Below are 25,654 nucleotides of genomic sequence, written 5' to 3' on the forward strand. Positions count from 1 at the left end.
ACAAAGAATTTCCAAACAATGTTGAGGTTCACAAGACTTACATAACTTATTGCTTTACTCATACATTCACATCATGAATTCAATGTTATGGAACAACATAGAAAAACAGTTTTCTCATATCTTTAACTAGTGGGCAATAACTTGGGCGAGGCACGAACCTGCGTACCACGTTTCAAGTAAATATGACTCCAGATGACCAAGTATTGTAATCCTCCATGTCTTTTAGGATAATGAGATGAAAGTTGCATTTCGCATCATTCATGTTTTAGTATTTACATCAATCTCCTCCAAATAAGGAGCACAACAAAAACCCAACAGCGAGGCAATCAGTGCAACTCATGACAAATAACAAGCCTTTGTGGATTTTTCATACATACACAGCATAGTATGACAGCAACATGTTTAAGGCAGACAAAAATAATAACAAAATAAAATAAACTTCATGCAGGTTATCACCATTATCATGATATGACTTGAATAGGGTCATTCTTATTAATTAAGTCCGCTCTTTGCATTTCGTTGGTGTCTAAAAAGTAAAAATATATTTCTGTACAGCTCTATTAGTCCTTTAGGGTTAGTGTTAAAACACACACAGCGTCTGGTCTTCAGAGGCCAAAGAAACAATGTCCGTCTGTCCCGTCTGCTTCTCAGAGAACTGTTAGGTCATGGCAGGACTTTGACTTCTGCCTAAAAGCCATCTTCTTGTTCTTGCGTGCAACCATGCGGCCCAGAAACCGCTTGGCCTTCTTGCCGATGCTCTCTCTGCGCCTGCAGTTGGCCATGCGCCGTGCGTTCTCCTCCTTGCTGTCTTTCCTCAAGCGGATCTGTCTTACGATGCCCTCGAATAGGTCATGCACATTGTGGTGAAGGGACGCAGATGTCTCGATGAACTTGCAGTCAAATACCACTGCACAGGCGCTTCCCTCTGCGATAAAGAACATATGGAGAAACAACATTGAGTAGATGCACATTAGAGTGGGAGCTCAAGTAGATTAAGGCTTGGTAACCCTATAGTGATCATAGTTTTTAAACTTAGCTTCATGGGTATTTGAAAGTAGGCCTGGCCTGAACCTGAGCAGTCAAGAGAAATATGTGGCCTGCTGTCCCAAAGCCAGTCAAGCCCGACCAGCACTGTTAGATTTGATCATGAAAAGCCTCAAGAATAGCTTTTTAGCTTCAAATGATAAATATTAGACTTCTATTTAAGCAACCAAACGTCCTAAACCACTTCCCCTGAGCTTAAAAGTTATATTATCTTAACAAATCGATTATCTGTGGCACATTTTAGGTTCAAAGGTTAGTTAATCATTATGACTTACCATCTACAGACACCTCTCTTGACCGCACCAGGTCACTCTTGTTGCCCACAAGGATTATGGGAATGTTCTCTGACTGCCTGGCCCGGCGCAACTGAATACGCAGCTCTGACGCCTTCTCAAAGCTTGATTTGTCTGTCACTGAATACACGATGATGTAGGCGTCTCCCATTCTCATGCACTGATCCTGCAGCCACGGGCTGTTATCCTTCAGGAGAGAAACACCAGGTTTAGCATCAAACATGGCTAATAACATCTTTTCCGAATGTAATATCCATGAATCAATATAAATGGAGAATAAATAATATATAACTCACCTGTTCCCAGATGTCATACAACACAATGGATGACTCTTCTTCATCCACCACGATAGATCTGTCATAAGTGTTCCCTGAGGAAAAAAAACAATGAAATATTATACACGGACAGAGAAGGGAAAACACATCTCCACAGACATGTTTGTTGCTACTTTTCTTCACACTGATTTTAGCACTTTTTTTCTTTTGTAGTCTTTGATGCAGAAACTTGAACACAGCCTGTGATCAAGCCACTATAGCCTTTGATATTTTTCCTTCACATTATGCTATTGGATGGGATTCTGACAGCTGTACTACTGAGGGCAGGGCTGGTGCCTCGTTGTAGATGGAAATAGCAATAATCAATGCATGTACACTCATGCAAAAAGTTCAGCTTTTTTTTAATCCATCAACTAAACCTTTTCTCATACATAATTCTGATTTAGAGAGTTTATAGGGATTTTATATTATTCTCAAAAAAATACACATCTTCAGTGGTGTTGCTTCTTTTAAGATTATGGGTAAAATAATTCAAAAAGCAGAAAGTGGTGTCCAAAGTTTTGATGCTTATTAATATCATGAACATTCATTTAAACATTACATCTCCAAGCATGAGTAATTGCATCGTGTGTGTATTTTGTTGACTAATTATTACATGTATCTCCATGGACAATAGGGGGTGTGGTGGTGGTGGTGGGGTTGCTATAGGGTTGATGACTCATCCTCAGCATCGCCGTTTACCTGCTTCATCCCAGTCGTGACCAGCCTCCTCAACCCCTCCGAAGACGCGCGCCAAACTGGATTTGCCGACGCCGTGCTCCCCGAGGAGAACCACCTTGTACACCGGAGACTCCGCTTCGCTGCCGGTGGAGATGACGGAGTCGGAGGAGTCCGACGCGCAGCTGCCTAGGTGCTGCTCGTTCGGGGAGTAGGACGTGCAGCGCAGGAGGTTGGACAGCTCGTCCGTCTGCCCAGTCTGTGGCATCGTGGCGCGCAGGTCCCGGTCGTCCACGGGCATACTTCTCCTGTGTAGGTTTGGTAGATTCATGGGGAACGGCATGCTTCCTCTTCTCCTGTCCATGTTCCGCAATTTGTCACCCTTGTTCAAAGTCATCGTGCTTGTACGGGGGATCTGTGGATAAGTGTGACATGCGTAAATCTGTGCTCTTATGTTTAATCACATGAGAAAAACACAGGGGGAAACAGTAAAAGTCGATATAGAGATATAGTGAAGGATAATACCACACGCTAAAGTCATGCTGTAAAATGTAAACATCTATTTGTCTGTGTAGCCTCAGAAAATACTACATCTTCTATTTCTGAAATGCCTCTACTCAACATAAAACGCCTAAAACTAAAGCTTAAATGTAGGTATTAAAGATACTTACTGGCAATATTGAATCCAACGAGGGAAATCCAATAATAATTGGTTTGAAGAGTTGTAGCCGAAAAAGCGGTTTTGTTTGAGTCTGATCAGAGGCGCTGCTCGGGATATTTATATAGGTCTGGGAGTGACGTCGGCAGGGATTCGCCCCAGAAAAGCACGTCTCTGTTTATTATAGTGGTGCGTAACGGCACCATCATACAGAGGAGGGGGTGTATGACTGGAAGAGCTGAGGAATCTCCCTTCCGCATCGCCAATTGAAGATACCTCTGTGGGGGCGGTCAGAGAAGAATCCTTGAAGAGGAAAAGCCCATTTAAAGCTAGCGTGTTATGAATATTTAATGTTAATTTGGGAGATACATTTAGAGACGGTGGAAGGATATCCACATGATGCAAGATGTTAATGTGTACAGCGTAAGGAGGTTTTTGCGGAGATGGAATGGCTTTTGTTCAGTGTATATCTGTTTCAGAGCTTCATGGTCGCTGTAAGGTGGAGGTCAATGCCATAATTATAAAGTATCATGGGAATTTCATTTTAATATTTGCCATTGATTCCGTGGCACCCTTGGGCTAACGTCACACCTGCATTCATTTTTGTGCATAGAAACAAAAAAAAAGAAATAATTTTGCATGAAAATGCAATGATCACAGACAAATTCTACACACGGCATGTATTTATCATTCATTCCTATCTTTCCACTCACCACCTTGCTGTCTGAAATATGAAATGAAATGAAGGCTGCCACATAACCATGATTCTGTGCAAGTGCAGTTGTAATTATTCAGAGCTGATGGGCCTGCTCTATACCAGCAACGCTTGGTTTTGCTGACCCATGCCTTATGGGAATAATGCAAATATGCTTTCAATTTAAAACATCAATGCTGTGTAACACATTGATCGAGGCAAATCTCGTTATGCTGTCCTAAAGGAGCTCAAATCACTCCAGATCAGTTTCTTTCTTGTTTTTACTGCTGCATATGTTTTGTATCCATCATATTTGTTCATATATTTTCTTGCACACTATCATTTTCTGTTTTAAAGACTCTGCATGGTGTGTTGCTGCCCTCTTGTGGCTATAGATCGTGTACTACAGTTTAATCTTTTAAACTCATGTACAGTAAACATGTATTTTCTGCTTTGTTCCTTTGAGAAATGTAAATAGAGAACAAAAAACAAACAAGTAATTTTGATATAGGTAAGAATGCTATTGAATTTCCTTTTTAATTATTTATCAGTGTAAATATTTATCAGAAGCTGTCTTAGATGTGTACTTGTTTTTCCTCCAAAATCCACCCTACAAATCTGTAGGGTGGCATTGAGCATTGAGTGCAAATTGATGAGGCATTTTTGCTTTTGTATTCTTTGACGTCATTGAATTTAATTTAAATGAAATGTTTCGATTATCATTATCACTATCTGTGTGTTATTTTATTCTGTATTTGGATAGCTTCCACGTACTGTTTTTTCCTGGGGTCCAGATATTGATTTAGATTTGTACCCACATAAAACAGCAAATTTGATGATTGTCTGAACATGTTTTGCTTTCTTCAAATATTCCAGGTGACAGCTTGTAGAAATGCTGCTGTAAATAGTGTGAGGATTGTGACCACACACTTCCAGGCAAACATTAGGTCAGATTTTGGTCAAACATCACTTAATTTCCCCAAAGATTGATCTTTTAAAGGAAGATATTATCATATTATTTTAAGGGAATTATTCAGTGTGGTTGCAGTTGACCGATCACTGCTAATGTGGGCTTTCTTCAACGTGAGCTGTTCCCTGTGTGGCCTTTATCATTTCTATTGTTTCATTTGTACAATAAAACAAAACATGTGAGTGGAACATATCCAGGACATCTATGTTGCTTGACCTAACTTGGATATGACAGCTAAGGACTGTAGCTACTGATATTCTCATTCAGCTGCAGTAAATAGGATTGCGTTTGCCGTGTAAATTATTCTTAAAAGGGAAATTATGTCACCACCTAATGGCCATGATAAACACAATGAGTGTAAATTATAGTCCGACCGATTTTTCAGCTCCATAGATACTGATACTGACCACTATATGTGGTAATGTTTTTTACGGTTGAAAAATCAACATTGCTCTCTGATGGAAAAAGTATGTCAAGCTGACATTGTTTCTAAATTACCTTCAGCTTATAGTTTGAAATTTCCTTAGCGTATTGAAATGTTGTGTTATTTATCAGCCATACACTAATGTATTTGCAATAGGCTAATATTGGTCAATATATCAGCCTCTAATATAGATAACAAACTACACTAAGATAAACATTTACATTTGGTCATTTTTGAAAGGTTTGTATTCATGTTTAATTTAATATTCTTAAGTAATTACTGACCCATTCTGCGGGACAAATAGAACAGTAGAGAAAAATACCTTCGTAAAGCTTACACACATTATTTGTTGGGACTTTGCCAAACGTATTGACTCAACATTTGGGTAAATTGAGTAAGCCTTAAATTATAGTTGTGGTATATTCTCTAGGGGGTAGTAAATAACAAGTAGCTTTATGTGGTAATCTGCTAGTGAATAATATATTCTCTTTGCAGGCAGTGCCAGTAAAAGATGTCTGTGTGCTGTGGACAGTCATGGTTTACTTCATTGAAAAGGCATTTAAACATGCTGCACTACGATGATGGTCCATCCAGACTAGTTGTGTATGTTCCTATAATACATCCATGGTATAAGATCAGGGAACCGGAAGCCAACCCCTCTAACCTGACAATACGCATGCGCATGTTTCTCGTGTCTTCGACCTCTACTACAAACCGGTGAGAGCTAACCTCCTCTGTCACGATCTGTGTGCGTGAGTTAAACATTTAAACGTGCCGCTTGTGTTTAACTCGTTGTTTTTGTAGCTCTACCAACCGCAGCACTGCTCAGCTCTTCTGTTTTTTAAACTAGCCTGCTTTTGAGCGACATTGTTCGATTTGCAGCTAATCTTGACCTTACTTATATATATGGTTGTGTGTCCACTTAACTTTGTACACTTTGTTCCTTCTTAGGTAGCACACTAGTTACAGAGGCAACCGACTGAATCGTATTAATGTTTCTCTTTCTATCGACAGCAGACTGAATCAACGCCAGCTCCTTTGGTTGACCTGACCACTACGTCCCGTCGTCATGTATGCCTGTGCTAAGTTCGTCTCCACGCCCTCTCTGGTGAGTGAGTCTGCCTGGATGAATGGAGGTAAACGGGTTCATGTATTCTGCCTGTGTGCTTAGTCGTGAAAGTGTGCAAAAAAGCTGCCAGTCGGTGGCATTCAGGGCAAACTACCAGCAGCTTTAATTCGTCTTGCTAACGCTAGCATGAAGCTACGTAGCCGTCTTTGACCCTCTGCTAAAGTCAGCTAACAGTCCGTGATCACACCTGCAAGGACGTCCTTGTTTTGAACACTGTCAAGGCAAAGCTCAGCCTCGCGGTATCCTCGTGAGAAACACCTTTCCAGTTTTTGAAGCTAATCTGAATCGGTAGAGTATCAAAGGATATCATTTTGTTCATTGAGAAGCAGCCATGTTCCAGTTAAAAACAGACTATAATGGCTCCCTGTTTGCGTTTACCATAATCAGTTGTTAATGCTATTCCTCAAGTAACCTTATTAAGTAAACATTTTAAGATACTGAACTTCACTTGAGTATTTCCATGTTATGCTACTTTTTTTTCCTACGTCACTATATTTCAGAGCGAAATATTGTACTTTTAAATTTATTTAAGAGCTGTTACTTTACAAATTAAGATTTTACGTCATTTACAAACTACGATCCGTTGTGTCATAGTTTGAACTAAGTAAGTTAAAATGAACTCCACCTTGACCAAAACCAACATTTAACGACTGCTTACACATAAATATGTCAATAATAATTATCCAATAATATAACATATAACACTGACGGTAGCAGCTCAAAATTATGAGTACTTTAGTAAACATTTGAATGCAGGGCTTTTACTTTCTTCCACCTCTGACCATATTTAGTACAAGTTTAATGTACTCTAGATGAATACACATGCTTTTAATTCTGTCTTGAGCAGAGTATTCTTGGCAAATTTAAAGCTATACAGACGGATGTCAATACAACATGCTGGTAGAGCATCTTACCAGTGCACGACTGTCAACTAAATGTCTTTTTTTTTCCTTCTTCATACAGATCCGTGCTGGATCTCGGGTACTGTACAGACCACTCTCAGCAGCAGTAGTCTCAGATGCCAGGAAAGCCGAGGTAAGCAGCTATTTGTGCTGGGAATTATAACTGATTTATTGACTTTGAGTGTTCACAGAGGAAGGGCACTCTGTGAAGCTCTCCAAAGCTATCGCAACTGCATCGGTCTGCTTAGCTAGTCCCATTACCTTGTCTCACACACATACAGTGACTAAACAAATAATAAAAAAACATGCATTTAAGTGAAGGTTAATTTAACATGTTTCCAAGAACAAGAATACTGGTTTCTTGTCAGCAAAAGAAATGCTGACATTTGCATCAAAAGTCAACTTTAGCTAGCTATCCCTTGTGGCTAACACAAGCTAAATATAGGTTGCTACCATTGTAACAAATGCAATGCCAATTCTGCATCAGTATGCAACATTTCCTTTACCTTTTTTTTTAAAGCTGCACTTATGTTCACGTGTTTACTTTAATCAAGTACATAGTAGAGACGGATTCAGTCAAAGTTTGGCTGAGCATGTTTAGTATTCCAGATAAATAAAGCCGATCCAACCTGCAAACCTATTTTCTTGCCAGGAAAATATCAGTGAGCTTTCACATATTTGAGGAAAAAAAGTTTAGTGCTGCTCTCTGATCCTCTACTGTTTTGTACTAACCTCACTTCTTTTTGTGTGTTTCAGTCTGCTTCACTCCTGGCACCACAGAGCACTGCAGCCTCCCAGCAGCAGGTGGCAGTGCGGGGTTTCCAGACTAGTGCTGTGAGCCGTGACATCGACACTGCTGCAAAGTTCATTGGAGCAGGAGCTGCCACAGTGGGAGTGGCTGGATCTGGAGCTGGAATTGGAACTGTGTTCGGCAGCCTTATTATCGGATATGCCAGGTAGATTAAACACATCTGTTATTTTAGGATATCTTCACTGACTGACATTAGATGGTTGTTTGTTTATAGCAATATTTATGAAACTATCAGAGGTATACTGGATTCCAAATGTTTACATGGTCAAATTTTAAGCTTAAAAATATATTCAACATTGTCGAGGATCATTGATAGAATTATTTTGTAACATGTATCAGGGGCCTTCATGGGGAACCTTGGAAGACACTGGGATTGTCAGCTGCCTGAAATGTCGTGGCAGATGTATTTTTAACATTTTGTACCTCCAATGTGTCTCAGCTGCCTCTCTCTCTCTCAACAGGAACCCCTCTCTGAAGCAGCAGCTGTTCTCTTACGCCATCTTGGGCTTCGCTCTCTCTGAAGCTATGGGTCTTTTCTGTCTGATGGTTGCATTCCTTATCCTGTTCGCCATGTAAACCAGTTAGGCATTTGCTGCAAAGGGATACATCACAATGTTAATAAAGATTAGCTGTTTGAGATACCCTTGAATGGTACGATAATGTCAGCTTATCGTGTTGCTCATGCTTGTTCGTTGGTGTTTCTTAAAGCTAAAGATTGTGAACCCACTGATGTAAGAACCTCTGGCAGACCCAAATCAGTTCAAATGATAGTTTTGCCATTATATTGTATATTTCATCAAATGTTTTTGTTAAACATGCAACCAATAACATAAGTAAAATGTTTAATTCATCACGTTTGTTTTTGTACATTTGTAAACGGTTGTTTTATATGCTGATTAAGAGTTGCAGACGGGGCAGCTGTCAAATTAAGAACAATATTTACTTTTTGCAGACATGATGCATGTTGTATTCCTTCACACAGCCCCAATCAGAAGGGCTTGGCAGCTCAGGGTCAGGTACTAAAGCTCTGCTGCAGCCAGCCAGCGTTCCTCAGATTGGAGTGAGACGAGGAGAAAAGGTGTTGTCGTGATCTTCGCAATAGAACATCTTTGATGTGTCGAGTCTTGGCCAATCAGCGTTAAGATGTCTACACCATCTTCATATCCCTCCGTTAAAGTTTAAGATCCGTTATGTTCCGTTACAGTTCAGACTTGCTGGGTTAAGGCTATAACGTCCACTGGATGCGAAACTTTGTCGACTATTAACTTTCGTCCGTATCGCAATTTCGGAAAAAAAATCCTTTTCCATTCACTTCAGTGCAGTACGTAAATAAACTTTTGCAGAGCATTGAAACTTTGAGACGGGTTGGTAATCTAACACAGCAAAGTTGTGTGTTAGGTCAGGTGGTGATGTTGTGAAGAGCTTTTAAAATACGTAACATTAGACGTGTGTGGTGCATGCAGAGCAAAAGCAAAAGAGAGATAACATTGTGTGTGATTAATTATCTCAAAAGAACTTCATACCACACAGAAAGGAAGGCCTATCAATGGGTGCCTTAATGAGAGGGAAAACACATTCTACAATCTGCTATAAAATCAGTGTATACTGTGAAAAAATGACCATCAGTAATGTTACGAATACATGATTTGTAATCAGTTGACTAAAATATGCCAAATATAATTTTCTATTCGAATTTAATTCACAGGCTCCATCACCTGTCGTCATCAACACAACCTCTGAAACAAAGATTACAGAAAGACATAGAGCTCATTTGCCAACTATCTTGCTGACATAGCCCTTTTTCTTCAGCATCTGGGGAATCAAAATCTCATCCTCCCACTATCTCCTGTAGTGTGTATGCTACAGGAAATGTCAAAGATATTTAGTGTACAAGACTTTCCACGACTTTATTGCACATTACCCAGTGAGCATTTTTCCGTTGAAAAGACGTTCAAAAGACGTCTACGCCCACCGTTGAAAAGACGTTCAGAATTGGTTCAAAAGTGAAAGTTTTTTCGCCGACTATTCATAGACGGTGATTGAACGTTCACGCGTAGACCAGATTTCAACGGGATTTGCAATACTACAATTTTTCGTCCTCTACATTGTGCTAATAATAGTATATCCTCATTTTAGATGCTTACTAAGAAACCACATCCACATTTATCAGTTGAAAGCCAGTATCGCAAATCCCGTTGAAATCTGGTCTAAACCTAAACGTTTAAACAACGACTATATATAGTCGTCTAAAAAACGTTCACTTTTAACCGTGTTTTAAATGCCAAAATGCATACAGTAGGCTACTTCTGGGTATAGGATGACAACTAGACAACCCACAGCACATTAAAAGTTACATACTTATTCATAATACATTAACATTTTTCACTTAAAAGGACAACACAATGCTTTTGATGCATTTAGATTTATTAACAAACAATGCATGAACAATATAACACGAAGTATTTTTAAGCAAAATGAAATGGAACAATATAAAAATAACATGAATTACATTTATTAAATAAAAGCACAATAAAATGGAACAATAATATAACAAAAATAAAGCTAAATAATCATAATATATTAACATTTGGATCTATTAATGAACCATATAAAAATAACAAGAAAAGCACAATAACATATTAAAGCTGAACAACTATGGAAATAAAACTAGTGTGGGGTAAACATAACGTTTTTTTCCGCTTCAAAAGCCACCCCCACCGGACCTCCCAGGAGCCTGTTTCAGATGGTCTGCCATGGCTCTGTCAACTGCTGACTCTGTGGCACTTTGGTCGGACCGTATGACAGCCTCTATAAAATTAGGAGAATAGCATTATTGAATATAGTAGATCATGAAATGAGAGACTTTGACTGTACAACCATTCATTAAATGTATTTTGCATATTAGAACATATATTACCTTTAACAACGGCGTAGACTTCAGTTTCCCTGAAGGCCCTCTTTTTCTTATGACCACCTCCTTTCATATTGAAAGTGGCCATTAATCTGTTTGTGAAGAGTCTGTGAATAAGAAAACGCATAGTGTCACTTAAGCTGTTTCAACTGTTCAGTAATGCTCACCTGTTTAGAATGGCTCCATAATGTCCATGCCATATACATTTTATTTCCACTTCTTTAGTTGTCAGATATTACCGTGTTGGTATGACGTTCATACCTGTCCATGATTTTATTTGTGGCATCTTTGATATTCTCCCCCCCCACTTTGGCCAGCAGATGAACCTGTTTAAAAATAAAGGCGTACAATCTATTGCTCTGTGCTCTTAGAAACCGACTTCAGTTTTTTCATAAATGTTTAAAGCTTAAAAAGAAATTATCTTTAAAAATCTTTTCTTTTTTTACCAACAATGCCCGCTGCTCAGCATTTTGCAGCTTGCCCTCCAGCTCATCCAGCTCCTTGTTGTTTCTTAATGTTGGCACCTGTCTCTCAAGCCCTTCGTTCTCTACCCCTCTCCCAATTCTTTTCACTTCCTCAATGAGGTCCACCAATTTTCCCAGCACCACCCTCTGGAATTCTTTAAAAAAAAACATTAAATGGTCATTGATGTAGGTATTATAGACAAATCCCTCAGTCTAAAAGCTATTACTTACTTGCTGTGGACATCGGAAACAGACTTTTCTTGTTGCCTGGCGAAATTGATGGACAGATGGAAAAGGAATGTTATGATACTGTGTTGAACATGTCAGTCAAGTATTTTGTTGAGTCATACGAAGTTGAAAGTCAAAGAAATTAGGAGATACTTTCAGGTCTTTATTACAGGGCAGAATGTAGTACTTTGTTAGTGGTTAAGCCTCACCTCTTTGTGTTTGTGTCTGCGGACTTCTGTGCCCATGGTCTGACAGTTCTGGGCTGATGGTGCTGGCCTCTAGGTGAGTGCGTACAGAACCTAACAAGAGTAAAATCATGATACATTAGCATGAACAGTGTGGAATGTCAATGAAAAATGTTATTAACTTCAGAAAAAGACAGAGTGTGTAGAACACCCCTCGAGTGCAGACATGGACAAGTCCTCTCGTAGAGACGTGTTGGAACCCTCATTAACAGATGTGTCGGATTCCACGTGTGCAAAAGATCCCTCCTGTCCACCATCAGTTGTGTTGGAAGTAGCTAAAGCATCAATTTTGGCTTTTCGTACCCTCCATTCTTTCAAATAATTGTAATCCATTATTGTTTGAGCAGACGTTTAATTACTGTAATGTAAAATGTAGTTGTGTTAGATTCAGCTTGTGCGGAGAATTGACAAATTCAAGTACATTTCATGTAGACAACTTACGTTGTCCATGTTGTCCATGTGGGTGTTTGACAGGGAAGATGCCTGTAAATAAACATATTGTTACAATTAGTACATTGTTAGGTAGAATTGCATTATTATATTACCAAATAAATATAATTGGAATCAGTTACAGTTACCGAGAAAAATACATGCAATTAACTAACAGTTTCTTATCAAAATGTTGGTGATTACAAAGGGGTTACACCCAAATTGACTTTTGCTAAAAGGCTTAGGCTAGAATATATGTAGAAAAGATCAATCATTATAGTAGCCCTTTATAATTTTAAATCAAGTTATATTGAAGAACTTTAATACAAGTTGGATAGTATTAAATGTTGATCAGTGTTGTGAGGTTTACACTGCCTATTTATGGTGAATAAAACTTTTCAGCATTATTGTCCAGTTAAAAAAAGTTGTACAAAAAATAATGAAAATGTACTCACGTGTAATAAGTAACGTGTCATTAATAAAGTAAATACAGCTTACTTATTACACTATTAACAAGATAAATATTACTAGCTATTACATTTATAGAGTAACATTCTCAACATTGTGCATTACACTGTATTATACTGTACATTTTTTGCTGTTTAGCATGCAGCAACATACAATGTTTTGGCCGTATTGGTTGCAAAACAGGCCTTGTTTACTTCCTCCCCCATCCAATCTGTAATTAGCCCCTCTCGCGTTCTGCAGTGTATTTCCGATGCGAAATGGGCTTTAAAAGTACTTTATAGGTAACGACAGTCCACGAAGCCAAATGCATTAGTAACACCAAACATACACATACTGTACATTAAAGTCTGGGAGACTATTTAAGTTTACTTTTTACGTTTAATTTGTATCGTCGCAGCAGCACGTGCTAAATTGGCATGCTAACGTTACAAGCTAGCACAAGCTAGCATGCCAGAACGAGCAGCCCATCCAGTATCGTGTGGGCAGCATAAAGTGAAAAAAATGGTTATAATTTAAGGTTTAAAATAGTCAATGTACTTACAAAGTATGTGGAGCGTTAAGCCTTGGGTTTAGTAGCCCGTTTCTCGATGCTCTGGAGCCGCAACGTGTCTGCTGCTGTTCGTCTCTGGCGGTGCAGTCGAAGCTCCAGACTGTGGCGTAGAGGACTTGCGCATGCGCGTTACAGCTGTAAGCAAACTGTCTGATTTAAAAGTAATGTATTTAACGGACCAGATGATGATGTCCTGGGAGCTTCTTGTTGACAGCACAGTCAATAGTTCCATATTTATGACGTTTTATATGAAACATTAAATGCGTTGAAATCGCGTCTTCGTATAGACCACATATCAACGGCCAGCATAATATCATTTTGGAGAAATAAGTTTAAAGTAACCAAAATCGCGTCTCTTTCAACCTACAACTGAACACACCATCAATATTTTAAAAGAAATTGGTGTTTTGTGACACGTTGATATTGTAACCGTAATTTAGCCGGTTGAAATGAGGGTGAAAATAGGTCTAAGACGTTCAGACCCGATTTCACCGCGATTTAAACCAAATATCAACGTTGAAATCCGGGTTAGTGCTCACTGGGACAGGTTAAGTGTTTACTAATCCTCCACTCTTCAACAGCTCGGTATTACTCTCTCAGATAAAGTTTAGTTCGGACTGTTTGCCTTGAATAAACCCAGTAGTTTATGAATGTGCTCGTCAGGGACAGGGAGGACAGCAGCGTACTTATTTTCCCACTAGCTGGGTTAACGTTAGTATTGGGAACTTAGTTATGCTGTTTAGTAATTTTGACTCAAAATGTATTTGCTGAATTTATGAAGAACAATTTGGATAATATTCAGCTAAATTGTTCACAGTATTGATCATTTTGGTGTTGGTATTGTTTATATTTTATATTTCTTTCTACTATGCTGTATTATATGAAACTATAGTCAACGGCCTTCCTCCATGTACTTTTAGCCAATAACACTATACAACCAAACATGTCTGTACTCATTACTAACGGGACATATTTTGCACTTTATGTCCACCAGAGGTAGGGAGTGAACAAGACAAAAGACCGCAGCTTTTTTCAGCCATCCCAGTGAGCATTTTTCCGTTGAAAAGACGTTCAAAAGACGTCTACGCCCACCGTTGAAAAGACGTTCAGAATTGGTTCAAAAGTGAAAGTTTTTTCGCCGACTATTCATAGACGGTGATTGAACGTTCACGCGTAGACCAGATTTCAACGGGATTTGCAATACTACAATTTTTCGTCCTCTACATTGTGCTAATAATAGTATATCCTCATTTTAGATGCTTACTAAGAAACCACATCCACATTTATCAGTTGAAAGCCAGTATCGCAAATCCCGTTGAAATCTGGTCTAAACCTAAACGTTTAAACAACGACTATATATAGTCGTCTAAAAAACGTTCACCTTTAACCGTGTTTTAAATGCCAAAATGCATACAGTAGGCTACTTCTGGGTATAGGATGACAACTAGACAAGCCACAGCACATTAAAAGTTACATACTTATTCATAATACATTAACATTTTTCACTTAAAAGGACAACACAATGCTTTTGATGCATTTAGATTTATTAACAAACAATGCATGAACAATATAACACGAAGTATTTTTAAGCACAATGAAATGGAACAATCTAAAAATAACATGAATTACATTTATTAAATAAAAGCACAATAAAATGGAACAATAATATAACAAAAATAAAGCTAAATAATCATAATATATTAACATTTGGATCTATTAATGAACCATATAAAAATAACAAGAAAAGCACAATAACATATTAAAGCTGAACAACTATGGAAATAAAACTAGTGTGGGGTAAACATAACGTTTTTTTCCGCTTCAAAAGCCACCCCCACCGGACCCCCCAGGAGCCTGTTTCAGATGGTCTGCCATGGCTCTGTCAACTGCTGACTCTGTGGCACTTTGGTCGGACCGTATGACAGCCTCTATAAAATTAGGAGAATAGCATTATTGAATATAGTAGATCATGAAATGAGAGACTTTGACTGTACAACCATTCATTAAATGTATTTTGCATATTAGAACATATATTACCTTTAACAACGGCGTAGACTTCAGTTTCCCTGAAGGCCCTCTTTTTCTTATGACCACCTCCTTTCATATTGAAAGTGGCCATTAATCTGTTTGTGAAGAGTCTGTGAATAAGAAAACGCATAGTGTCACTTAAGCTGTTTCAACTGTTCAGTAATGCTCACCTGTTTAGAATGGCTCCATGATGTCCATGCCATATACATTTTATTTCCACTTCTTTAGTTGTCAGATATTACCGTGTTGGTATGACGTTCATACCTGTCCATGATTTTATTTGTGGCATCTTTGATATTCTTCCCCCCCACTTTGGCCAGCAGATGAACCTGTTTAAAAATAAAGGCGTACAATCTATTGCTCTGTGCTCTTAGAAACCGACTTCAGTTTTTTCATAAATGTTTAAAGCTTAAAAAGAAATTATCTTTAAAAATCTTTTCTTTTTTTACCAACAATGCCCGCTGCTCAGCATTTTGCAGCTTGCCCTCCAGCTCATCCAGCTCATCCAGCTCCTTGTTGTTTCTTAATGTTGGCACCTGTCTCTCAAGTCCTTCGTTCTCTACCCCTCTCCCAATTCTTTTCACTTCCTCAATGAGGTCCACCAATTTTCCCAGCACCACCCTCTGGAATTCTTTAAAAAAAAAACATTAAATGGTCATTGATGTAGGTATTATAGACAAATCCCTCAGTCTAAAAGCTATTACTTACTTGCTGTGGACATCGGAAACAGACTTTTCTTGTTGCCTGGCGAAATTGATGGACAGATGGAAAAGGAATGTTATGATACTGTGTTGAACATGTCAGTCAAGTATTTTGTTGAGTCATACGAAGTTGAAAGTCAAAGAAATTAGGAGATACTTTCAGGTCTTTATTACAGGGCAGAATGTAGTACTTTGTTAGTGGTTCAGCCTCACCTCTTTGTGTTTGTGTCTGCGGACTTCTGTGCCCATGGTCTGACAGTTCTGGGCTGATGGTGCTGGCCTCTAGGTGAGTGCGCACAGAACCTAACAAGAGTAAAATCATGATACATTAGCATGAACAGTGTGGAATGTCAATGAAAAATGTTATTAACTTCAGAAAAAGACAGAGTGTGTAGAACACCCCTCGAGTGCAGACATGGACAAGTCCTCTCGTAGAGACGTGTTAGAACCCTCATTAACAGATGTGTCGGATTCCACGTGTGCAAAAGATCCCTCCTGTCCACCATCAATTGTGTTGGAAGTAGCTAAAGCATCAATTTTGGCTTTTCGTACCCTCCATTCTTTCAAATAATTGTAATCCATTATTGTTTGAGCAGACGTTTAATTACTGTAATGTAAAATGTAGTTGTGTTAGATTCAGCTTGTGCGGAGAATTGACAAATTCAAGTACATTTCATGTAGACAACTTACGTTGTCCATGTTGTCCATGTGGGTGTTTGACAGGGAAGATGCCTGTAAATAAAAATATTGTTACAATTAGTACATTGTTAGGTAGAATTACATTATTATATTACCAAATAAATATAATTGGAATCAGTTACAGTTACCGAGAAAAATACATGCAATTAACTAACAGTTTCTTATCAAAATGTTGGTGATTACAAAGGGGTTACACCCAAATTGACTTTTGCTAAAAGGCTTAGGCTAGAATATATGTAGAAAAGATCAATCATTATAGTAGCCCTTTATAATTTTAAATCAAGTTATATTGAAGAACTTTAATACAAGTTGGATAGTATTAAATGTTGATCAGTGTTGTGAGGTTTACACTGCCTATTTATGGTGAATAAAACTTTTCAGCATTATTGTCCAGTTAAAAAAAGTTGTACAAAAAATAATGAAAATGTACTCACATGTAATAAGTAACGTGTCATTAATAAAGTAAATACAGCTTACTTATTACACTATTAACAAGATAAATATTACTAGCTATTACATTTATAGAGTAACATTCTCAACATTGTGCATTACACTGTATTATACTGTACATTTTTTGCTGTTTAGCATGCAGCAACATACAATGTTTTGGCCGTATTGGTTGCAAAACAGGCCTTGTTTACTTCCTCCCCCATCCAATCTGTAATTAGCCCCTCTCGCGTTCTGCAGTGTATTTCCGATGCGAAATGGGCTTTAAAAGTACTTTATAGGTAACGACAGTCCACGAAGCCAAATGCATTAGTAACACCAAACATACACATACTGTACATTAAAGTCTGGGAGACTATTTAAGTTTACTTTTTACGTTTAATTTGTATCGTCGCAGCAGCACGTGCTAAGTTGGCATGCTAACGTTACAAGCTAGCACAAGCTAGCATGCCAGAACGAGCAGCCCATCCAGTATCGTGTGGGCAGCATAAAGTGAAAAAAATGGTTATAATTTAAGGTTTAAAATAGTCAATGTACTTACAAAGTATGTGGAGCGTTAAGCCTTGGGTTTAGTAGCCCGTTTCTCGATGCTCTGGAGCCGCAACGTGTCTGCTGCTGTTCGTCTCTGGCGGTGCAGTCGAAGCTCCAGACTGTGGCGTAGAGGACGTGCGCATGCGCGTTACAGCTGTAAGCAAACTGTCTGATTTAAAAGTAATGTATTTAACGGACCAGATGATGATGTCCTGGGAGCTTCTTGTTGACAGCACAGAGTCTATAGTTCCATATTTATGACGTTTTATATGAAACATTAAATGCGTTGAAATCGCGTCTTCGTATAGACCACATATCAACGGCCAGCATAATATCATTTTGGAGAAATAAGTTTAAAGTAACCAAAATCGCGTCTCTTTCAACCTACAACTGAACACACCATCAATATTTTAAAAGAAATTGGTGTTTTGTGACACGTTGATATTGTAACCGTAATTTAGCCGGTTGAAATGAGGGTGAAAATAGGTCTAAGACGTTCAGACCCGATTTCACCGCGATTTAAACCAAATATCAACGTTGAAATCCGGGTTAGTGCTCACTGGGATGTGTTAAGGACCATGAAGGAAAGTCCACCTTAAACTAGAATGCACATTTTAGCTCTTCCAGTGGTTTTATAACAGTAAGACCATTACCATGTAAATCAGAATATCAAGACTTGAATTGTTTATTCCAACAGGGGATATTTTGTCATTTGATGTGTACTCTTGATATTTAGGTCAATTAGGAGAACATGTCCCATTGAAACTGTGTTGTGCTGTCAGAGTTCACTTTAAGGATGCTGCCTACTTCCGTGCCTCTCTAGATCACATTTTCACTGCAGTCTTTTTGTAACAGGTAACAAAAAGACACAAAAAAGCAAGATCTTCATGTCAGCCAGTACTGGACTGTTTTGACCAGCAGTACAGTCAGGAGCTTGGAGACCTGTGGGCATCTGCGAGGTAGATTTCTTTCTGAAATAATGATTGCAGCATACACACAGGCAGGGTTTGTACCAATCCTTCATCAGGATTGCTTTTCTCTTGCAGAGCAGTGCTCCTGGACCCTCCCTCTTGGCAGTATGGGGTCATGCTCAACCGCTTCAGCGCTGTGACCGGCATCACGCAGATCCTACAATCGCAGGGCTTTTCCACGTTGCTTTGTGACGACCCCTCAACAGTGTCACATTCAAAATACCAAGCAGGAAAAGACTCTCTGTTGCCACCTGATCACATCTCCAAGTGCCCTCCTCCTCCTAATGACTCCCACCTCCAACCTGACAGCACCTCTCGTGCGCTCGGTCAAGACCTTCAATCAGCGCCTTCGCTCAGTTCGTCCCGTCCTACACTACAGTGCTACATCCATCCATGTCCACTGCGGTTTCCCTCTCAGGCTCACCGGCCTGGCCAGCTGAAGCAGTACTACCTCCTGAATGCTGCCTCCCTGCTGCCAGTGCTGGCTTTGAAAGTCAGAGACGGGGAGAAGGTTTTGGATCTTTGCTCTGCCCCTGGGGGCAAAGCCGTAGCCATAATGCAATGTGCCACCCCAGGTAAAACGAGCACTTTAACAGGACTTTGCAAACTTTTATTTGATTTTACTTTTATCATGCAAAGAGGTATAAGAAAGTTGATTTAGTACAGTTGAGTATATAATTTATTTTGCATGTAAGTTGCCGCAGTTGAATATAAATATATATATAATAAAAGCCTGCTGTGAATAGCCTATTTTGTCTTGATTACTGTATACAAGTAATGCTGCCCTGCTTGTGTTCCAGCACTTCTCTGCTGCAATGAACCAGACCCTCACAGACGGGACTGGCTGGCCAAAACCCTTGAGTCTTTCTTGCCTCAGTCGCTCACCAGCAGAGTGATTGTGTCCGCACAGGATGGACGATCTTTTGTGAACAGTGAGGCAGGAACATATGACAAGGTGGGGCCCAGCGAGGGTCATGTTTATGTCAGCATGTGGCTGATTTTTGCTTCAGTGTTCAACATATAGAGGTGGTTAGAAATGAATAAGAACAGCAGGCCTTTGAATAGAAGCTAATATATGGGGTCAGATCAGTCTCAATAATCGCAAATGCACACAGATAGACTCACAAATGCAAACAGAAAGATTCACAAATGCGCACAGAACAATTCACAAATATATTCGATTAACAAATGCACACAGAAGGATTTACAAATATATTCGATTTACAAATGCACGCAGAACAATTCACAAATACATTCCAATGCACAAATAAATAAATTACGATTTATATATATGTAAAAAAAAAAATCACAAATATATTTCTGCATTTGTATGTATTTGTGTGTGGATTTGTATGTATTTGTGTGTGGATTTGTATGTATTTATTTGTGGATCGCACTGCATTCATTTGCAAATCGCTTCACATTCGTGTACGGATTTTTGAGACTGTTCTGCCCTCGCTGGATTCACAAATGCGTTTTTTTCAACATAGACCTGTCTGTAGCCAATCAGATGTCAGCCTCATTTTCAACCAATCACATGAGCGCAGCTTCATACATATTCATACATATTGTAGCCGTCTGTGTTCACCCAGAGCTCTACGATACCTCATATCAGTAGAGACCGGACCAAACTATGTGTGTGTAAACCATATGGTACAAACAATGAGGCCACTAGGCTGCTAGCGTAATGCTGCGGTTCACACCAAACACGATTCGCGCCGCGTTAATCGCGCCGCCGTTCTCGCCGGGGGACTATTTGTGTTCATTCGCGTGAATCGGTGAATCGCGCTGGACACGCCGGTGAGGGAGCGCGGCTTATCGCCCTGATAGCCGTTCAACTGTCCGCCGTCAACTGTGGAAAAAATAACCTCTATTTCTGCTTAGTATGTGTTGTGGAAGTCCCAGATATCACGGGGAACCAAACGCCGTCATGTCTGGTTCATAACATAGTCCGGAGGAGCTCCGTGGATTTCATCGAACTGTATTCTGTATTCCTCATATCAGTAGAGACCGGACCAAACTATGTGTATAAATGTTATTTCGGAGTTCCTTTTTGTTGGTTTACTGCCGTTAAATCATAGCCAAATCAGTTTATGTTGTGTTCATACAGCTATGGTAAACAGCCGACGTGTGGCTTGCTAGACACAGTGAATACAGTTCGATGAAATCCACGGAGCTCCACGGAGCTCCTCCGGACTATGCCGCGCTCCCTCACCGGCGTGTCCAGCGCGATTCACCGATTCACGCGAATGAACACAAATAGTCCCCCGGCGAGAACGGCGGCGCAAAGAGGTATAAGAAAGTTGATTTAGTACAGTTGAGTATATAATTTATTTTGCATGTAAGTTGCCGCAGTTGAATATAAATATATATATAATAAAAGCCTGCTGTGAATAGCCTATTTTGTCTTGATTACTGTATACAAGTAATGCTGCCCTGCTTGTGTTCCAGCACTTCTCTGCTGCAATGAACCAGACCCTCACAGACGGGACTGGCTGGCCAAAACACTTGAGTCTTTCTTGCCTCAGTCGCTCACCAGCAGAGTGATTGTGTCCGCACAGGATGGACGATCTTTTGTGAACAGTGAGGCAGGAACATATGACAAGGTGGGGCCCAGCGAGGGTCATGTTTATGTCAGCATGTGGCTGATTTTTGCTTCAGTGTTCAACATATCGAGGTGGTTAGAAATGAATGAGAACAGCAGGCCTTTGAATAGAAGCTAATATAGCTAAATAGTCCCCCGGCGAGAACGGCGGCGCGATTAACGCGGCGCGAATCGTGTTTGGTGTGAACCGCAGCATTACGCTAGCAGCCTAGTGGCCTCATTGTTTGTACCATATGGTTTACACACACATAGTTTGGTCCGGTCTCTACTGATATGAGGTATCGTAGAGCTCTGGGTGAACACAGACGGCTACAATATGTATGAATATGTATGAAGCTGCGCTCATGTGATTGGTTGAAAATGAGGCTGACATCTGATTGGCTACAGACAGGTCTATGTTGAAAAAAACGCATTTGTGAATCCAGCGAGGGCAGAACAGTCTCAAAAATCCGTACACGAATGTGAAGCGATTTGCAAATGAATGCAGTGCGATCCACAAATAAATACATACAAATCCACACACAAATACATACAAATCCACACACAAATACATACAAATGCAGAAATATATTTGTGATTTTTTTTTTTACATATATATAAATCGTAATTTATTTATTTGTGCATTGGAATGTATTTGTGAATTGTTCTGCGTGCATTTGTAAATCGAATATATTTGTAAATCCTTCTGTGTGCATTTGTAAATCGAATATATTTGTGAATTGTTCTGTGCGCATTTGTGAATCTTTCTGTTTGCATTTGTGAGTCTATCTGTGTGCATTTGCGATTATTGAGACTGATCTGACCCCATACTAATAAGCCCAGCGGAAGAGAAATCTGTTCAATAAAAATAGTCATGAAGAGGCAGACAAATGGCTGGAAATTCAACGGACTCAAAGTGACTGATAATGAACTTAAATATATAGAAAAAAAAGGAAGGCGCAGAATGAAAAGTTTATGTTTTCTTACTACTTACCTCTTGCTTTTCTTCTTTGATTGTTTTGGTTTCTCGCTGACATTACGCTCTTGAGCTCTCAGACTCTGAACTGCTCACATTTCTTCCTCTGTGTTGCAGGTTTTAGTCGATGCTCCATGTTCTAATGACAGGAGCTGGTTGTATTGTGGCAGCCAGCAGGGGGAACAGAGACTGAAGGAAAGGGCCAGGCTGCCTGCGCTCCAGGCTCAACTGCTTAGGTTAGTCCAATCCCCAACATAGAAAAGTGTCTGCTATTGTGTTACCGTTGTGGCACCCTTCTATCTTCCTACATATTATTACAGAATATAGGATATTACTGTTAATTTTAGCCATCTTTGTAGAATATTTTTGAAATGTTAATTCAGATTCTCAGAAGAGTACAGAACTGGAGTTATCTTCTTTTTTTAGTTCCACGCATTCTTCTTCCTTTTCAAAACCTGACGACTTCATTACCCACAATGCAACTCTACAGTTTAGTAAGAGATTTGGATGTGTTAAGTCATTAGGGAATAATGTTGCCGCTAGCCTCAACCAGAGATCAGGAGCAGACTACAGAGGTCTGATCATATCACCAGATTTCTTTTCATTTTCAAACTTGTAGTTTTCACACCCTACTGACGTTGACTCAAGTGACATCACTCGAGGTAGTTTATCAGACTCTGCACAGCTCCCACAAAAAGTCCTCATGTCCGGAAAGGAGACTTTGATGTGTAAAATAGGCGGAGTTCTCTTTTGAAGTCCCTTGTCATCAAGTGCAGTATTTGTCTACTGTTTACAGGTCTGCTCTGTCAGCCGTGCGTCCAGGGGGTGTTGTGGTCTATTCGACCTGCACTCTGTCCAGCTTTGAGAACTTTGCCGTGGTTGAGACAGTGCTGAATGACTGTCCTGAGGCTGAACCCGAAGACCTGTGGGAGGAGATTGGCATTCCTTTATCAAAATACTTTACATTTGGGAGCGCTCACCCTGGTCATGGACAGACGCCTCACAAGCCGTCCCTGCAGCCACAGAATGGCCCCTCGTCCTCTTATCGCCACAGACTCGGCATTTTAGTAATTCCTCAGCCGGGCAAGACCTGGGGACCCATGTTTTTGTCTCGGATTAGAAGAAGGAAATAGTGTGCATCCTCCTGTGCAGAAAAGATATGTGGAATTAAATGGCTAAACACACACATTTCCTTTGTGCGACATTTGTTACCTGTCGGTTTAAAGTACCTCCTGGAACTGGTTTGTAACTCAATCTCATAAACTGATAAACATACTAATTTGATATGGAGATCTTGTGTTCACAGCTTTTCTGCTGCCCCCAAATGGCCACAACAATCAGTAATTGCAGGTTTAATGGTTTTCTTTTAGCTTTTGCAGTCCACCGTCTTTTTATTTATTATGATTTATGATTTTTTATTGATGGCTCCTATGGAAACTACTGACACTGCAGATGTACAGTTAAATGAAATCGACCAAACATGTTTTTTAAGTACTTCACATTAATCACTGTGTCACATGCTTCAAGTCTCACTAGCAGCAGTCTGTCATCTATCGTCATACCTCCCGCCAGAGTGTTTCATTACTTACAGTGGCTCATTACCCGGGTGGACTGTTCTTGTGTCAGGCTCGAGCTAAAACTATGACTATTTCATCGCAGTGCTGTATCTTTTCATCGGGCTGTGATTACTCAGACCAGAGGCAGAAAGGTGTTTTTATAACACACAAGAATTCATACATTATTACTTTTTTGAGCATCACAGACTGACAAAGGCAGTTGTGTGAGGTGAAAGCCCTTCTTATTTCCTCCCAGATATATAAGGCTGGTGGTGGTGAGCGAGCCAGCCTTTGAGACACGTGATTGCTGAAATAAGACAGGTGCCTTGCACCAGTTTCAACCGCCTACGCCGCATGGCCATAGACGCAAGCATTTTTGAGTGCTACTGGCTACTGTATTTAGTTTGGCTGTCCTACTTTATCTCTACGTCTGTGTGTCGAAGTAGCTTCGGCCTCTGATACGAGGGCATCATTACACCACCAGGACTTCAACACAGCTTTAAAATAGCGAGATGTGGAGATGAAGTGGGCCTTCATTGAGGTTAACCATGTTGCTGACCTTTGTGTGAACTCCGGTTTGTTGATGTTCCCCATATTGCAGTGTTTCCTTAAGGGGAGAATCTCTAAGCAGCTTCTCCTCCACTTCAAAGGGGGAGAATGTAGGCCTGCTTTGCATAATCAGGTGGAGAACAGCTTTTTGCCAGAGAGGCAGGAATTCATTTGTGGCACCGCCAGATGTAATCATTAAAACCCTAGTCATTGACAATAAAGGGAGGAGGAGGAGGAGGGAATGGAGGTTGGATTTGTAGAACAGTATATAGAGAAAGAGATATGGAGTCCTGAATGCCAGAGGACAGTATCGCTAAGCAGGCTAATCTGGCGTTAGCTGTGCTGAACCAGAATGTTTTTTTCTGTCTGGTAACGCTCAGCTCTGTCTGTTTATGCTGCATGTTTCATTACTATTTCAGTGATGTACACGGTGATGGCAACACACCAGGAGAACAGGTATTTAGGCAGCTATATATGTCAGCCATATACTGAAAGTCATTTGTGTAGGCTTTAAAGCGCCACTCAGCCTGTAAATGTACTGCACAGCTCAGTCTCACTGCTCTTATTAACCCCGTTTTGTTTTCAGCAACAACAACAACAAAAAAGATCTCAAACCCACTGCACTCTAGCGGCTTAGCACCAAGCAGCAGACTGACAAAGTTAGTGAGTTAGGTGGTGACTTTTTGGGTACAATAATATACCCATTATGATCCATTCTTATATAGGATACTCTATAGAACATCACAGATTTAGGAAATGGATTATTTGTGGGCTCTAACCCACAATGATCACCCCGTCAATCTGACATTTCCGTCCTTGTGACGAATGTTTGACTTGAAGCGTTTGACACTCAATGTGCCAGACAGTTAACAAGTGGGTCTATAGATTTAGTACATTTTGGGGCATCCATCACTCATTTCAAATGTCATCATTTGTCAATATTCCATTAGTGGAAGTGAGAGACCTGGATTGCTGCTCTTGATTGATTGTCGCACAACTACTAATCTCTTGGGGGGAAATAAAGTCTGCAATGAATGAATACATACAGAGGTCAAGTCAAAGTGTAAATATGGACAGTGCAGGCAGTGTGGTTGCACTGGGGCCCATGGGATGAGGGGGCCCATAGACAGAGAGGGCCGATGTGAGCAATTTATCTTGCCATCTCAGGAACACGCCTGCGGTTCAAAGAAGAACGGTATCAAATTCATAATGGTGCCAATTAACTTGCTACACTTGCCCTCAAAAGGCAAACCCATCTCCATCAAGGTTTTCAGTTTTGGGGGGAAAAAATAATTTACAATATATATCAAAAGTATATGCTGTTTATTCTACATTAACTAAAAAAACTATAAATTAACTTAAAAAAAAAAAAATTGAATGAATGAATGAATAATTTCTTA

The 25,654-nt window shown here is 39.8% G+C and overlaps 4 protein-coding genes and 2 long non-coding RNA genes across 11 annotated transcripts; 2 read left to right on the forward strand and 4 right to left on the reverse strand.

Annotated features, from left to right (window-relative positions):
• Positions 1 to 29: 29 nt before the first annotated feature.
• On the reverse strand, positions 30 to 3,063 carry rrad (Ras-related associated with diabetes). The gene is made up of 5 exons (XM_079159801.1): positions 3,001 to 3,063; positions 2,354 to 2,744; positions 1,634 to 1,707; positions 1,320 to 1,524; positions 30 to 925 (listed from the first exon to the last, which is right to left on the reverse strand). The coding sequence occupies exons 2-5, from the start codon at positions 2,724 to 2,726 to the stop codon at positions 648 to 650; spliced, it is 930 nt and encodes a 309-aa protein (XP_079015927.1). The 5' UTR covers positions 2,727 to 2,744; positions 3,001 to 3,063; the 3' UTR covers positions 30 to 647.
• Positions 3,064 to 5,740: 2,677 nt separating this feature from the next.
• LOC306711423 (ATP synthase F(0) complex subunit C3, mitochondrial-like) lies at positions 5,741 to 8,768 on the forward strand. 6 transcript variants are annotated; one of them, XM_079180372.1, is made up of 5 exons: positions 5,741 to 5,792; positions 6,090 to 6,183; positions 7,168 to 7,239; positions 7,863 to 8,062; positions 8,379 to 8,768. In XM_079180372.1, the coding sequence occupies exons 2-5, from the start codon at positions 6,145 to 6,147 to the stop codon at positions 8,491 to 8,493; spliced, it is 426 nt and encodes a 141-aa protein (XP_079036498.1). In that variant the 5' UTR covers positions 5,741 to 5,792; positions 6,090 to 6,144; the 3' UTR covers positions 8,494 to 8,768. The 6 variants fall into 6 exon arrangements, with proteins under 6 accessions (XP_079036498.1, XP_079036496.1, XP_079036500.1 ...); XM_079180370.1 differs by having other exon boundaries at positions 5,766 to 5,823; XM_079180374.1 differs by having other exon boundaries at positions 5,771 to 5,792; positions 6,093 to 6,183.
• A 1,861-nt stretch (positions 8,769 to 10,629) lies between these two features.
• LOC306699046 lies at positions 10,630 to 11,121 on the reverse strand. The gene is made up of 3 exons (XR_013767160.1): positions 11,090 to 11,121; positions 10,835 to 10,935; positions 10,630 to 10,725 (listed from the first exon to the last, which is right to left on the reverse strand). It is a non-coding gene; the product is annotated as an uncharacterized lncRNA (long non-coding RNA).
• Positions 11,122 to 11,365: 244 nt separating this feature from the next.
• On the reverse strand, positions 11,366 to 13,315 carry LOC306697346. Its single transcript, XR_013767115.1, has 5 exons — positions 13,204 to 13,315; positions 12,207 to 12,248; positions 11,730 to 12,123; positions 11,524 to 11,559; positions 11,366 to 11,447 (listed from the first exon to the last, which is right to left on the reverse strand). It is a non-coding gene; the product is annotated as an uncharacterized lncRNA (long non-coding RNA).
• A 1,718-nt stretch (positions 13,316 to 15,033) lies between these two features.
• Positions 15,034 to 17,703, reverse strand: LOC306697172 (uncharacterized protein; the record flags this gene model as incomplete). The annotated part of the gene is made up of 8 exons (XM_079160936.1): positions 17,629 to 17,703; positions 16,632 to 16,673; positions 16,155 to 16,244; positions 15,949 to 15,984; positions 15,690 to 15,871; positions 15,505 to 15,569; positions 15,250 to 15,350; positions 15,034 to 15,140 (listed from the first exon to the last, which is right to left on the reverse strand). The coding sequence occupies exons 4-8, from the start codon at positions 15,959 to 15,961 to the stop codon at positions 15,034 to 15,036; spliced, it is 468 nt and encodes a 155-aa protein (XP_079017062.1). The 5' UTR covers positions 15,962 to 15,984; positions 16,155 to 16,244; positions 16,632 to 16,673; positions 17,629 to 17,703.
• Positions 17,704 to 18,473: 770 nt separating this feature from the next.
• Positions 18,474 to 23,288, forward strand: nsun3 (NOP2/Sun RNA methyltransferase 3). Its single transcript, XM_079183982.1, has 5 exons — positions 18,474 to 18,577; positions 18,665 to 19,164; positions 19,390 to 19,544; positions 22,267 to 22,385; positions 22,946 to 23,288. Exons 2-5 carry the CDS (start codon positions 18,705 to 18,707, stop codon positions 23,280 to 23,282), a joined length of 1,071 nt encoding a protein of 356 aa, XP_079040108.1. The 5' UTR covers positions 18,474 to 18,577; positions 18,665 to 18,704; the 3' UTR covers positions 23,283 to 23,288.
• Positions 23,289 to 25,654: the final 2,366 nt, after the last annotated feature.

The sequence above is a fragment of the Pholis gunnellus genome (assembly GCF_910591455.1).
Source record: "Pholis gunnellus genome assembly, chromosome: 1".
Lineage (NCBI taxonomy): Eukaryota > Metazoa > Chordata > Actinopteri > Perciformes > Pholidae > Pholis > Pholis gunnellus.